Below are 14,216 nucleotides of genomic sequence, written 5' to 3' on the forward strand. Positions count from 1 at the left end.
ACATGTCAAACTCACGACATCACGTGAAGTCACGCAACGTATCGGAACTGTTTTGCCATTGCTGGCAATAGGATGGGCACAGCTACCATGTGACGCATCTGGCCCACGGGCCAGCAGTTTGACACTTCTGCTCTAGAAAGACTGCAGAGAAGAGCAACAAATAGGATCAGGGGACTGGAGGCGAAAACATATGAAGAACACTTGCAGGAATCTGGGTATGTCTAGTTTAATGAAGAGAAGGCTGAGGGGTGACACGATAGCAGTGTTCCAATATCTCAGGGGCTGCCACAAAGAAGAGGGGGGTCAACCTATTCTCCAAAGCACCTGAAGGCAGGACAAGAAGCAACGGATGGAAACTAACCAAGGAGAGAGGCAACCTAGAACTAAGGAGAAATTTTCTAACAGCGAGAACAATTAATCCATGGAACATCATGCCTCCAGAAGTTGTGGGTGCTCCATCACAGGAGATTGAACAACCATTTGTCTGAAATGGTATATGGTTTCCTGCCTGAGCAGGTGGTTGGACTAGATGACCTCCAAGGTCCCTTCCAAGTCTGTCATTCTGTTATTCTGATATCACCAGATGTGTTATGTTGTCTTTCCCGGAGATACAGGCATGTCTTTCAACCTCTTCTTTCTTTTCTCTCTTGTGTCTTCGCAGCACAAAGCCCAACCACGGCTGACCCTTTGCAACAAGCATACGCTGGAGTACAGCAATACGCAGGTCGTTAGTATTAACACTTTCCCCCAATAACTCTTTCACTTTCACTTTGGGGGGGGGGAGGCTTAGAAAAGTCACATTCATAGTTCATCTCATCTGCATGCCCATTCTATCTGAGCAGGGCAAGGAGCAACATCTGTGCTAGGAAGTTGTCTTAAGAGGCATTCCGTTATTCTTTAGGCTTACCAATATAGGAGCTCAGGGTTCAAATGAGGGGTCCTTGGTGCTCTCTCAGCTTGGTGGTTTTCTTGCAGACATTTCATGACCCAACTAGGTAACATCATCAGTGTTAGAAGAAAGGAGGAGGAGGAGGAGGAGGAGGAGGAGGACTGTGGAGCCTTGGTGCTGTCTGAGCTGGGTTGTTTTTTTGCAGACTTTTCGTGACCCAACTAGGTAACATCATCAGTGCTAGAAGGGAGTGGGGTTTGCAGAGTGAAGGAGGAAGAGGAAGAGGAGGACGATAACTGTGGGCTCCTTGATGCTCTCTGAGCTGGTTGTTTTCTTGCAGACGTTTCATGACCCAACTAGGTAACATCATCAGTGCTGGTAGAAAGTGGGATTTGGTCTCTGTTTTTATATACAGTGGCTTGCCCTGCCAGCATTGCTGGGAGTGGTCTTGATAGTTTCTTGATTAGGCTGTGGTTTATTGGTTGTTTGTCTGAGTTGGTAGTTCCATGAGTGAGGCATTGTAGTAAACAATGTATAAACAGAGAGCAAAGCTGAGCTAAAAATTCCAGGCTTTGGCGTCCATTTGACAATCAAAATGCATCCAAGAAGAAAGAAAGGAGAAATTTTTGAAGGAACATCTTGTCCCAGTCACATCTACCTTACCCACTGGAGTGGAGAGGCAGAGGATGTTACACGTCCCACGCCTGAGGAGGTCCATCTAGCAGGACCCAGAAGAAGGGCCACCTCTGCGGTGGTTCCCTCCCTGTGGAACATCATCCCTACGGAAATAAGATTGGCCCCAACCTTGACACTCTTTTAAAAAGTCTTGAGGGCCTGGTTTTCCCATGGCTTTTGGGACCCCAGACTGGGATGGAACCCATCAAATGGCTTATTTCCAAAGCAACAGAAGGTGAGAGAAGAAACGATGGATGGAAACGGGTCAAGGAGAGAAGCAGCCTGGAATTAAGGAGGAACTTCCTGAGAGTGAGGACAATTAGCCAGTGGAACCGCTTGCCACCAGAAGTTGTGGGTGCTCCATCCCTGGAGGTTTTTAAGAAGTGAATGGACAGCCACCTGTCTGAAATGGTACAGGGTCTCCTGCTTGAGCAGGGGGTTGGACTAGAAGACCTCCGAGCTCCCTTCCAGCTCTATTCTGAATTGGACCTTTTTTATCCTTATCATTTGATTGTTGTCCCAGGGGGGATGTGGGATTATTGTCCCGCTGAGATTGAGTTGGCGGCCATATAAATTTTCTTAAATAAATACGTTCCATCATTGTGCTAAAAAATTGCGCATGGGTGTAGGAACCAAGACTTCCATTCAACTCAGGGTTGCCCCTTCCCTTCAACAGGACCATTCTCTTTTGCATTTAGGAGCTGCTACAATTTCACGAGGAGGTTGTAGAAGACATTCAGAGCAGAAGTTTACCATCCTTTTACACTTAACAAGTCCAGCTTGTTGCTCCAACCAATTAATTTTGCTTCCTGTGGTGCAAAGGACAGTCATTAGTTCTTGCTGTGCAGGCTCTTTTTCTTTTTTTAAACTGGTTTCTTTTCTTTTTTTAGGGGGGGGGGATCCGGAGATGTACATTTCAAAACCTTCATTGGTTGGTGTTTAGTTTCCACTCCTAATTGCATGTCCAGCTTGACAGATGGATCATGTTGCAATGTTAGATTCTACAGGCTGCAGCTCATAATTAGGCCCAAGTATCCAGATGGACACTTGCATCGTTCCTGCTCTTGTGAGACCCCTCTGATCAAAGCAACCTTACCACGTGCTGCTGGCCGTACTGAGGCCTGTTATTCAGATCACTTGAGGCATTGAGATTTAATCTAGCTTTCCAGAACCTGGGGCAATCCAGATGAATTGGCTGGGTCTCAATTGGTTGACACTCTAGAAAGAGTTCAGAGAAGAGCAACGAAGATGATCAGGGGACTGGAGGCTAAAACATATAAGGAGCGGTTGCTGGAATTGGATATGTCTAGTTTAATGAAGAGAAGGGCGAGGGGTGACATGATAGCAGTGTTCCAGTATCCCAGGGGCTGCCCCGAAGAAGAGAAAGTCAAGCTGTTCTCCAAAGGACCAGAAGGCAAGACAAGAAGCAACGGATGGAAACTAATCAAGGAGAGTAGCAACCTAGAACTAAGGAGAAACTTCCTGACAGTTAGAACAATTAACCAGTGGAACAACCTGCTTGATGTAATTGGATATGTTTAATCTAACAAAAGGGATGCGGTGGCTCAGTGGATTAGGATGCTGAGTTTGTCGATCAGATGGTCGGCAGTTTGGCGGGTCGAATCCCGAGCGCTGCGTAACAGAGTGAGCGCCTGTTACTCGTCCCAGCTTCTGCCAACCTAGCAGTTCGAAAGCACATACAAAATGCAAGTAGAAAAATAGGGACCACTACGGTGGGAAGGTAACAGCGTTCTGCGTGCCTTTGGCGTCTAGTCATGCCGGCCACATGACCACGGAAGCGTCCTCGGACAAGCGCTGGCTCTTCAGCTTTGAAACGGAGATGAGCACGCATGTGTGGGGGAAACTTTACCTTTACCTAATCTAACAAAGAGAAGGATTAGGATAGCATCTTCCAATATCTGTGGGGCTGTCATGGAGAGGAGGGAACTGACCTGTTCTTCAAAGCATCTAAGGGAAAGGCAAGAAGCAGTGGATGGAAACTAATTAAGGAGGGAACCAACCCAGAATTTAGGAGACATTTCCTAACAGTTAGAACACTCAACCAGTGGAATGATTTGCCTCTAGAAGTTGTGGGTGCTCCATCACTGGAGGTTTTTAAGAAGAGACTGGACACCCATTTGTCTGAAGTGGTATAGGGACTCCTGCTTAAGTAGGGGGTTGTCTAATGAAAAGGACTAGCAGAGACATCCCAGTGTCTGAGGGGCTGCCACGAAGAAGAGGGGGGGTCCATCTATTCTCCAAAGCACCTGAGGGCAGGAGATGAAGCAATGGATGGAAATTAGTCAAGGAGAGAACCAACCTCAGAACTAAGGAGGAATTTCCTGACAGTGAAGACAATTACAACACTGGAACGACTTGCATCCAGAAATTGTGGGTGCTCCGTTACTGGAGGTTTCCAAGAAGAGATTGGACAACCATTTTGTCTGGACTGGTGTACGGTTTCCCACTTGAGCAAGGCGTTGAACTAGAAGACCTCCAAGGTCCCTCCCAACTCTGTTATTCTGTTGTTATTCTGAGTGATGAGAGTTCTAGGGACCTTGTTTGGAAATAAGACGGTTGGTCATGTAAGATCTCTGCAGGGCACCAACTTGGAAAAGTCTAAGCCCCCTGTGTCAAACTCTCAACATCACCTGACCTGCCGCGACATATTGTGACTTTTTTCCCATTGCTGGCAATGGGGTGGGCGCAGTTTCGGCATGATGCCTCTGGCCCGCGGGCCAGCAGTTTGACACCCCTGGTCTAAGCCTACAGACTACATTGGTTGTCTTCTTATTTCGGTAAGGTAGAAGAGCTAAATTAAACTAAATCAATTTAAGACATGCCCCAAATATGTTAGGATTGGCTAATTCCATCATTATCTTCTTCTTCATCACCACCATCTCCATATACCTAAAACTCCATGTTTTGCAGCCTAACCACATTTAGAGGGTGGGTGTCATATGGGAAAACTGCCTTAAATTGTACCATCCGCAATTCTACACCTTTTTCACAAGAATGTATTATGCTAAAATTCAAGCTAATGTAGCCTGTTGAGGAACAGGTATCAGGCAATGCTTAGGATAAAAGGTAAGGACACTCTTGAATCAAGCTGATCTCCAAGGGACCTCAGTGAGTTGTCCATGGAGTTTTCTTGGCAAAAATGTGAAATGGCAACATCTAGCCAACATCTTGGCTGGTTTTGAATCAGGTGACCAAGAATGATCTTGAGTGTACTTGGATAGGAGACCATTAGCAAGTTTTACAAGAAGACTACTTGTAAACCTGAACTTTACTTCTGTGTTTTTAACTGTTAAACCATTGGAAGCTTGTTCTTTCCTCCAAAGTACCCATGAAATGTCTCAGTAGATACTGCTCTATCTTCTACATCTTGAAATTGTTGAAGTTGGCAGTTGTGACTCCTCATAATTCAGGTACCGCCCTTTTTTTCCCCCAGTCCGTCAAACCTGTCGGTGCAATAAGTTCACACTTCCGAATGAACATTTCAGGCAGATGATAACCACGGACATGGAAGCTGAACATCTACTGTAGAGAGATTCTCAGTCATTCTAGGAGGTCATGGTTGCCCTGAAGTGCTTTCTCCAAAAGGCAACTGGACCTTCTTGGTTGTTGTTTTTTTTTCCTTTCAAAACATTTCGCTTCTCATTTAAGAAGCTTCTTCAATTCCCCAGGTTTCTGAAGAACTACCGCTTTATAAATCCTTAACACTTTATAAATACTAATACTTTATAAATATTTAATACTTTATAAAGTATTTTTATGGACGCGGTGGCTCAGTGGGTTAGGACGCTGAGCTTGTCGATCAGAAAGTCGGCAGTTTGGCGGGTCGAATCCCGAGTGCCGCGTAGCAGAGTGAGCGCCTGTTACTCGTCCCAGCTTCTGCCAACCTAGCAGTTCGAAAGCACGTAAAAAGGCAAGTAGAAAAATAGGGACCACTCCGATGGAAAGGTAACAGCGTTCTGTGCGCCTTTGGCATCTAGTCATGCTGGCCACATGACCACAGAGACGTCCTCGGACAAGCGCTGGCTCTTCGGCTTTGAAATGGAGATGAGCACCGGCCCCTAGAGTTGGAAACGACTAGCACGCACGTGCGGGGGAACCTTTACCTTTACCTTTACCTTAAAGTATTTTTTATAAAATCTAAATTCACACCTGGAAATACTGCATCCACTTTTGGTCACATTTCTAATAATAATAATAATAATAATAATAATAATAATAATAATAATAATAATAATAACAACAACAACAACAACAACAACAACAACAACAACAATGACGACGATGACGATGATGATGATGTTGAGACTTTGGAAAAAGTGCAGGGAAAAGCAACTAAGATGATTATGGGGCTGGAGGCTAAAACATATGAAGAACGGTTGCAGGAATTGGGTATGGCCAGTCAAGAGAAAAGAAGGACTAGGGGGGGACATGATAGCAGTCTTCCAGTACTTGAGGGGCTGCCACAAAGAAGAGGGGGTCAACTTATTTTCCAAAGCACCAGAAGGCAAGACAAGAAGCAACAGATGGAAATTAATCAAGGAGAGAAGCAACTTGGAATTAAGGAGAATCTTCCTAACAGTGAGGACAATTAACCAGTGGAACAACTTGCCTCCAGAAGTTGTGGGTGCTCCATCACTGGAGGCTTTCAAGAAGAGACTGTACAGCTACTTGTCTGAAATGGTATAGGGTCTCCTGCTTGAGCAGGGGCTTGGATTAGAAGACCTCCAAGGTCCCTTCCAGCTCTATTCTGCTTGAAGCTTCTTGGATGAGAAGCAAAATATGAGAAGCAAAACCAAGAAAGTCCGGATGCCTTTTGGAAAAAGCGCCATTGTGGACACTGAATCTTCTCTAGATCCTCAGAGCTACTCTGTCTCCTCCTTCCACCCTTGAATATTAAGAGGTTTAGCTTCCTAAATTTTAGGATCTTCTTGGGTCCTTGCAAAAGGCTCTTTCTGACCTGTGAGATGGAATTCTTGATGCAGAAGATGATGAGGCTCCTCTATTGTTTCTGCAAGGATTCTGAACTCCTCTTTTCTTCCTTTCTCCTTCCAGCTGCTTACCCTGCTGCCTATGGTCAGATAGGTCAAGCCTTCCCACAGCCACCTCCCATGATACCACAGCAACAGAGAGAAGGTGAGTCTATGAGATGCTGAAATGATCATTGCTTGGACTTTCTGTAGCTTTAGAAACAAGGCTTAAGCCAATGGGTCCCATAGGAATTGTAGGAATGGTGGGTATCCAGGTATCAGAGGCATCTAGTTAGAGGTGGCCAAATCAACAGTAAGCCAAGGGAAGACAATGAGTTGTTTATAAGAGAAGAGGTCAGAATGCAATATTGCAGGCTAACTCTGCCAACTGCCAGCAGTTCGATCCTGACCAGCTCAAGGTTGACTCAGCCTTCCATCCTTCCGAAGTCGGTAAAATGAGGAGCCAGATTGTTGGGGGGTCATCGGCTGACTCTGTAAATTGCTTAGAGAGGGCTGTAAAGCACTATGAAGCGATATATGTCTAAGTGCTATTGCTATAGATGGATGGAGAGATAGATGGAGAGATGGATGGATAGATAGATGGAGAGAAAGAGATGATGCAGAGCCATTGAGGCGCAGTGGTTAGAATGCAGTATTGCAGGCTAATTCTGCCGACTGCCAGCAGTTCGATCTTGACCAGCTCAAGGTTGACTCAGCCTTCCATCCTTCCAAGGTCGGTAAAATGAGGACCCAGATTGTTGGGGGGCAAGATGCTGACCCTGTGAACTGCTCAGAGAGGGATGTAAAGCACTATGAAGTGGTATATAAGTCTAAGTGCTATTGCTATAGATGGATGGATAAATAGATGGATAGATGGATGAAAAGAGAAAGAGAAAGAGCAATGGAGGCACAGTGGTTAGAATGCAGTATTGCAAGCTAATTCTGCCGACTGCCAGCAGTTCAATCCTGACGGGCTCAAGGTTGACTCAGCCATCCATCCTTCCGAGGTCAGTAAAATGAGGACCCAGATCATTGGAGGGACAATATGCTGACTCTGTAAACCGCTTAGAGAGGGCTGTAAAGCACCGTGAAGCGGTATATAAGTCTAAGTGCTACTGCTATTGCTATTACAAAAAGTAATAAAGGCAGGATGTAAATAAAAAAATAAATACAGGTTTGTTTACTCAGAAGCATCACAATTAAAACAAGGCATACTATGCGACCTAAGATTTAAAATATAAAATATTATTTTTTTAAGAAATACAGGTAGTCCTTGACTGATGACCACAGCCGAGCCCAAAATTTCTGTCGCTAGGCTAAGCGACTCAGTGAAGTTTTGCCCCACTTTACGACTTTTCTTGCCACCGTCGTTAAATGCAGCTGTTAAATTAGTTACACGGTTGTTAAGTGAATCCAGCTTTCCCCCCTTGACTTCGCTGGTCAGACGGTCACAAAAGAGGGATCACATATCACACACACACACAGAGACACACACACAGAGACACACAGACACAGACACACACACACACACACACACACACACACCGGGGCGCTGCGACCGTCACAAACACGAGCCAGTTGCCAAACGTCTCAATTTTGATCACATGACCGCAGAGATGCGGCAACGGTCGCATGCGTGAAAAGTGGTCCTAAGTCCCTTTTTTCCCCATGCCGTCGTAACTTTGAGTGGTCACTAAATGAACTGTTTTTAACTCGAGGACTACCCGTGACTGAGAAAGGGATGAACTGCCATGTTCTTCAAGTTGATATTCCCCAAATGTCGTGGGCTTCTGTACGCAACTAGCGGTGTCAAAGACCAGGAACTCTGACATGAGAGGAAACAGAGAAATTGGCTAAGTCCTCATGTTCTTGACCTTTGTAGATGTAGGTCAGGGGTAGGCAACCTTGGCTCTTTTATGACTCATGGACTTCAACTCCCAGAATTCCTGAGCCAGCTTGGTTGACTCAGGAATTCAGGGAGTTGAAGTCCATGAGTCATAAAAGGGCCGAGGTTGCCTATCCCTGATGTAGGTACATCTTGAGAGGCTTTCTTACTTACAATAGAGGCAAAGATACATTGGAGGCCTGCATTTTTCAAAAGGGCTGTTAACGCATAATTCAAGGATGACAAGACGAGGAAAGCTTAAGTTCAAAGGTTCCACCGCTGATTTGATCCGCTTTTATCCAGATGTGTACTTTTTCTACTGTGGCACTTTTCCCAACCTTCTTTATCCTTGAGGCCTTTGATTAAACAAGTTTAGATGCAATAATCCTTTGCCTCGTCAGGCAAAGATCTCAAAGTGGGTCACGGGGCCTTGAGAAAGAGCCACCAGATTGAGGCTTCCTTGGGGCTTTGATCCCATGGCTGGAGCCACCATTTTAAGATTTGTTGTTGTTTTTTAATTTCTCTTCTATTTCACTTTATGGATGCCCCTGCTGGGCTAACCGTCTTTGAACCTTAATTTAATTTTCCTTAGAGCCTACTAAGAAAGTTAATCTAATCCATGAAAGCACACAATTCTCCGAGTATATTCCTTCATATCTCCACTCCCGATATCCCTATCCCTCCCTCTCTCTCTCCCTCTCTCTCTCTCTTTGTCTCTGTCTAATCTATCTATCCATCCATCTCCATATCTATCTATCTATCTATCTATCTATCTATCTATCTATCTGTCTGTCTGTCTGTCTGTCTGTCTGTCTGTCTGTCTGTCTGTCTGTCTGTCTGTCTATTCATCCATCTCCATATCTATCTATCTATCTATCTATCTATCTATCTATCTATCTATCTATCTATCTATCTATCTATCTATCTATTCATCCATCTATCTATACATCCATCTCCATATCTATCTATCTGTCTATCCACCTATGTATCTATCTCTATTCTATCATCTATCTATTCATCCATCTATCTATTATTCATCCATCTCCGTATCTATCTGTCTATCTATCTATCTATCTATCTATCTATCTATCTATCTATCTATCTATCTATCTATCTATTCATCCATCTATCTATACATCCATCTCCATATCTATCTATCCATCTACCTATGTATCTATCTCTATTCTATCATCTATCTATCTATCTATTCATCCATCTATCTATCTATTCATCCATCTCCATATCTATCTGTCTGTCTGTCTATCTATCTATCTATCTATCTATCTATCTATCTATCTATTCATCCATCTATCTATACATCCATCTCCATATCTATCTATCCATCTACCTATGTATCTATCTGTATTCTATCATCTATCTATCTATCTATCTATCTATCTATCTATCTATCTATCCATTCATCCATCTCTCTCTCCCTACCCCTCTCTCTCTCTCTCTCTCTCTCTCTCTCTCTCTCTCTCTCTCTCTCTCTCTCTCTCACACACACACACACACACACACACACACACACACACACCAGGAATCAAAGGAAGAAACTCTTGAACGGTAATCGTGATCACTTATTCTGATCTCCTGCATGTGTTGTCTTTCCATTGAGTTCCTCCTCCCTTGAACTTTCCACCTTCCAATAGCCATCAGTACCTCTGATTGGACCCCCCTGGAATTCTTAAACTTCACTAATATTGCACTCCTAACTTCTCACATGCAATTCTCAAAGCATGGCAAATATGTCTGGCCTGCATGGAATGAACTCAAGAGTCAACCTTATGATGGACTCACCAAATGGGCTGGCCTTGCACAAGATGGTAATCAACTAAAGGTAGCGTTGATCAGGCCTTGTGTGGTGAGAAATACAAAGTCAGCCTTCATTAATAAGTTCAGGTGGTCTTCTTAAACCTGAGACAGCTATTGTCATTTGAGGTCCTATTTTCTTCGTACTAGATGGATTTTTTCTCCCAGTCCTCTATTATTATTATTATTTGTCCATTGCAATCAATACCTGAGTAAATAGGAGCATATGGAGAAAACCACAAATGCTGAAATAGTTCGGCTGATGGCTTTTATAGCCTCGTATGAAAAGTATTGATTTGTCTGGACGTGTCAAGGACTGAAATATATTTTGGATTCACCAAGGTGGAGAAGGAAAAAACAGAAACACACTGAATTCTTGCGCCCAGGACCTCTTTGGACATTAATCTCTCCCACCCCCCAAAAAAGTACAGTATTTTAACACAATTCCAAATAGCCAAAAGGGGGTCAATCTATTCTCCAAAACACTTGAAGGCAAGACGAGAAGCAATGGATGGAAACTAATCCAAGGGAGAATTAAGGGGAAATTTCCTGACAGTTCGAACGATTAAATCAGTGGAACGACTTGCCTTCAGAAGTTGTGGGTGCTTCAACAATGGACGTTTTTAAGAGATTTCTCTGAAATGGTATAGGGCAGGGGTCTTCAAACTTGGCCCTTTTATGACTTGTGGACCTCAGCTCCTAGAATTCCTCAGCCAGGCATGCCTGGCTGAGGAATTCTGGGAGTTGAAGTCCACAAGTCATAAAAGGGCCAAGTTTGAAGACCCCTTGTATAGGGTTGGACTAGAAGACTTTTAAGCTCCCAACTCTGTTGACCTCTTATTCTGTTTTTCCTCTGGTGTTTATGAAAGGTTACAAACACTGTGAGAAAACCTGGTATAAAGACAATTTCTTAATACCTTTCTTCTATAGGAGTTTTTAGATACCAGAATGTATGGTATTTTTAGAGAAATGAACTCATTTTCAACTACTCCATTGTGCCAACACACTGACATTCTTTCTTTATAAGTGAAAGATGAATGCAGAGACAAAGGAAATAATTCAAATGAATCAACAGGGCTTGCTTTATACAGAAACACAAAAGCCAGATTCCCAGCTCAATAAATAAATTGGTACTGAATAATGCTCCTATTATTATAATCCCATCGACACACATGTATTTTATGAAGTCTGCCTAGGTTTTCTCCAGCTGACATCAGTTTAGTCACACCCAGGAAAGGGGTAGAGCTGAAGATGACAACTTAGTAGCTGAAGCAGGGGTCTTCAAACTTGGCCCTTTTATGACTCATGGACTTCAACTCCCAGAATTCCTCAGCCTGGCTGAGGAATTCTGGAAGTTGAAGTCCACGAGTCATAAAAGGGCCAAGTTTGAAGACCCCTGACCTGAAGGTTCCAGAAGTTTTTCTTAGTACTTTGTGAACTACTGAGTAAGTCTTATTTTTTTCCTTTAAATAAGACTCGCAACTTGATGCTAAGTGTGATTTTTGGTTGACTGTCCACCCACAAAGTCTGCTTATTCCTCACTGACCTTCCTCCTCCGTGGTCAGGAATGATGCTATAATCCCAGAATACTGTATGTTGCCTGATATATGTTTGATTTCGGTTCAAAACGTGGCATCTTCTTCTAACACCTGTTCAAAACCAGTTGCGTTTTAAGACCAAAAACAGTTTAGGCATAACCAGGAAAGGTATAGACCAGAAATTTAACAGAATAGATTTAACAGAATCACAGAGTTGGGAGGGACCTTGGAGATCTTCTAGACCAACCCTCTGTTAATAACAACAACAACAAATAATAATAATAATAATAATAATAATAATAATAATAATAATAATAATAAGAAGAAGAAGAAGAAGAAGAAGAAGAAGAAGAAGAAGAAGAAGAAGAAGAAGAAGAAGAAGAAGAAGAAGAAGAAGAAGAAGAAGAAGAAGAAGAAGAAGAAGAAGAAGAAGAAGTTGGCATGGACCTTGGAGGTCATCTAGTCCAACCCCCTGCTCAGGCAGGAAACCCTACACCATTTCAGACAAATGGCGGTCTAGTCTCTTCTTAAAGACTTCCAGTGTAGGAGCATTCACCGCTTCTGGAGGCAGGTTGTTCCACTGGTTAATTGTTCTAACAGTCACGAAGTTTCTCCTTAGTTCTAGGTTGCTTCTCTCCTTGACTAGTTTCCATCCGTTGCTTCTTGTCCTGCTTTCAGGTGCTTTGGAGAATAGCTTGGCTCCCTCTTCTTTGTGGCAGCCCCTGAGATATTGGAACACTGCTATCATGTCACCCCTCACCCTTCTCTTCGTTAAACTACACATACCCAATTCCAGCAACCGTTCCCCATATGTTTTAGCCTTCAGTCCCCCAATCATCTTTGTTTCTCTTCTCTGTACCCTTTCTAGAGTCTCGACATCTTTTTTACATCGTGGTGACCAAAACTGGATGCAGTATTCCAGGTGTGGCCTTACCAAAGCATTGTAAAGTGGTATTAGTACTTCACTTGATCTTGATTCTATCCCTCAGTGTTCAAGCAGGAGACCCTCTCCCATTTCAGCCAAATGGCTGGGCAGTCTCTTCTTGAAAACCTCCAGTGATGGAGCACCCACAACTTCTGGAAGCAAGCTGTTCCTCTGAATAATTGTTCTCATTAATGGGAAAATTCTCCTTATTTCTAGGTTGGTTCTGTCTTTAATTAGTTTCCATCTGTTGCTTCTTGTCCTGCCCTCAGCTGCTTTGAATAGGTTGACCCCCTCTTCTTTGTAGCAGCCCCTCAAATATTGGAATACTCCTATCATGTCACCCCTAAACCTTTTTCCCCCATTAAAACAGACAAAACCATTTATTTAGCCTCCAGCCCCCTAATAATCTCTGTTACTCTTCTCTGGACACTTTCTAGAGTCTTAACATCGCGGTTGACCAGCTGGGGACAGAAGGCACCAGGAGATGCCTCCATTGTGACTCCAGGAGATCCTTGCTTTTGTAGAATTAGGCAATGTTCCTTGTGGTGTGTTGGCTGTCTCATTTGAACCATTTGTAAAAGAACATCATGGCTGTTGGACAACTAGATACACTTATTGCTCAACCTGGGGTATTGAATGGACCCAACCATGGTCTACCTATTCCTTTCAGTGACCCCAGTTCTGGACCTCAATAACAGGAGAAATTTCCTGACACTGAGAACAATTAGTCAGTGGAACAACTTGCCTCCAGAGGTTGTGGGTGCTCCATCGCTTGAGGCTTTTAAAAAAGAGATTGGACAACCATTTGTCTGAAATGCTATATTGTTTCCTGCTTCTGCAGGAGGTTGGACTAGAGCAGGGGTAGGCAACCTTGAAGGCTCTTGTATGACTCGTGGACTTCAACTCCCAGAATTCCTGAGCCAGCCATGCTGAGGGGAAAGGGTGACTTTCCAAGCTGAGCCATGCTGGCTCAGGAATTCTGAGAGTTGAAGTCCACGAGTCATGAAGGGGCCATAGTTCCCTCATGCTGGCTCAGGAATTCTGGGAGTTGAAGTCCACCAGTCATAAAAGAGCCAAAGTTGCCTGCCCCTGGCCTAGGCCTAGGCCGCTTTATGACTCCTGGACTTCAACTCCCAGAATTCCTGAGCCAGCCATGCTGAGGGGAAAGAGAGAGGTTTCCAAGCTGAGCCATGCTGGCTCAGGAATTCTGGGAGTTGAAGTTCACTAGTCATAAAAGAGCCAAGGTCACCTACCCCTGGCCTAGGCCTAGGCCACTTTATGACTGGTGGATTTCAACTCCCAGAATTCCTGAGCCGGCCACGCTGAGGGGAAAAGGAGGGGTTTCCAAGCTGAGCCATGCTGGCTCAGGAATTCTGGGAGTTGAAGTCCACCAGTCATGAAGGGGCCATAGTTCCCCCATGCTGGCTCAGGAATTCTGGGAGTTGAAATCCACGAGTCATAAAGGAGCCAAGGTTGCCTGCCCCTGGACTAGAGGACGACCAAG

The 14,216-nt window shown here is 44.0% G+C and overlaps 1 protein-coding gene across 1 annotated transcript in view; it reads left to right on the forward strand.

Annotated features, from left to right (window-relative positions):
• The window catches only part of CELF4 (CUGBP Elav-like family member 4), a gene marked incomplete at both ends in the record, with an annotated part of 87,228 nt that overhangs the window by 49,348 nt on the left and 23,664 nt on the right, over positions 1-14,216 (forward strand). Inside the window, 2 exons of the mRNA XM_081316323.1 lie at positions 662-727; positions 6,638-6,718. Of these exons, the coding sequence (XP_081172449.1) occupies positions 662-727; positions 6,638-6,718 (147 nt within the window). The remainder of the gene's footprint in view (positions 1-661; positions 728-6,637; positions 6,719-14,216) is intronic.

Source organism: Vipera berus (genome assembly GCF_964194415.1).
Source record: "Vipera berus genome assembly, chromosome: 2".
NCBI lineage: Eukaryota > Metazoa > Chordata > Lepidosauria > Squamata > Viperidae > Vipera > Vipera berus.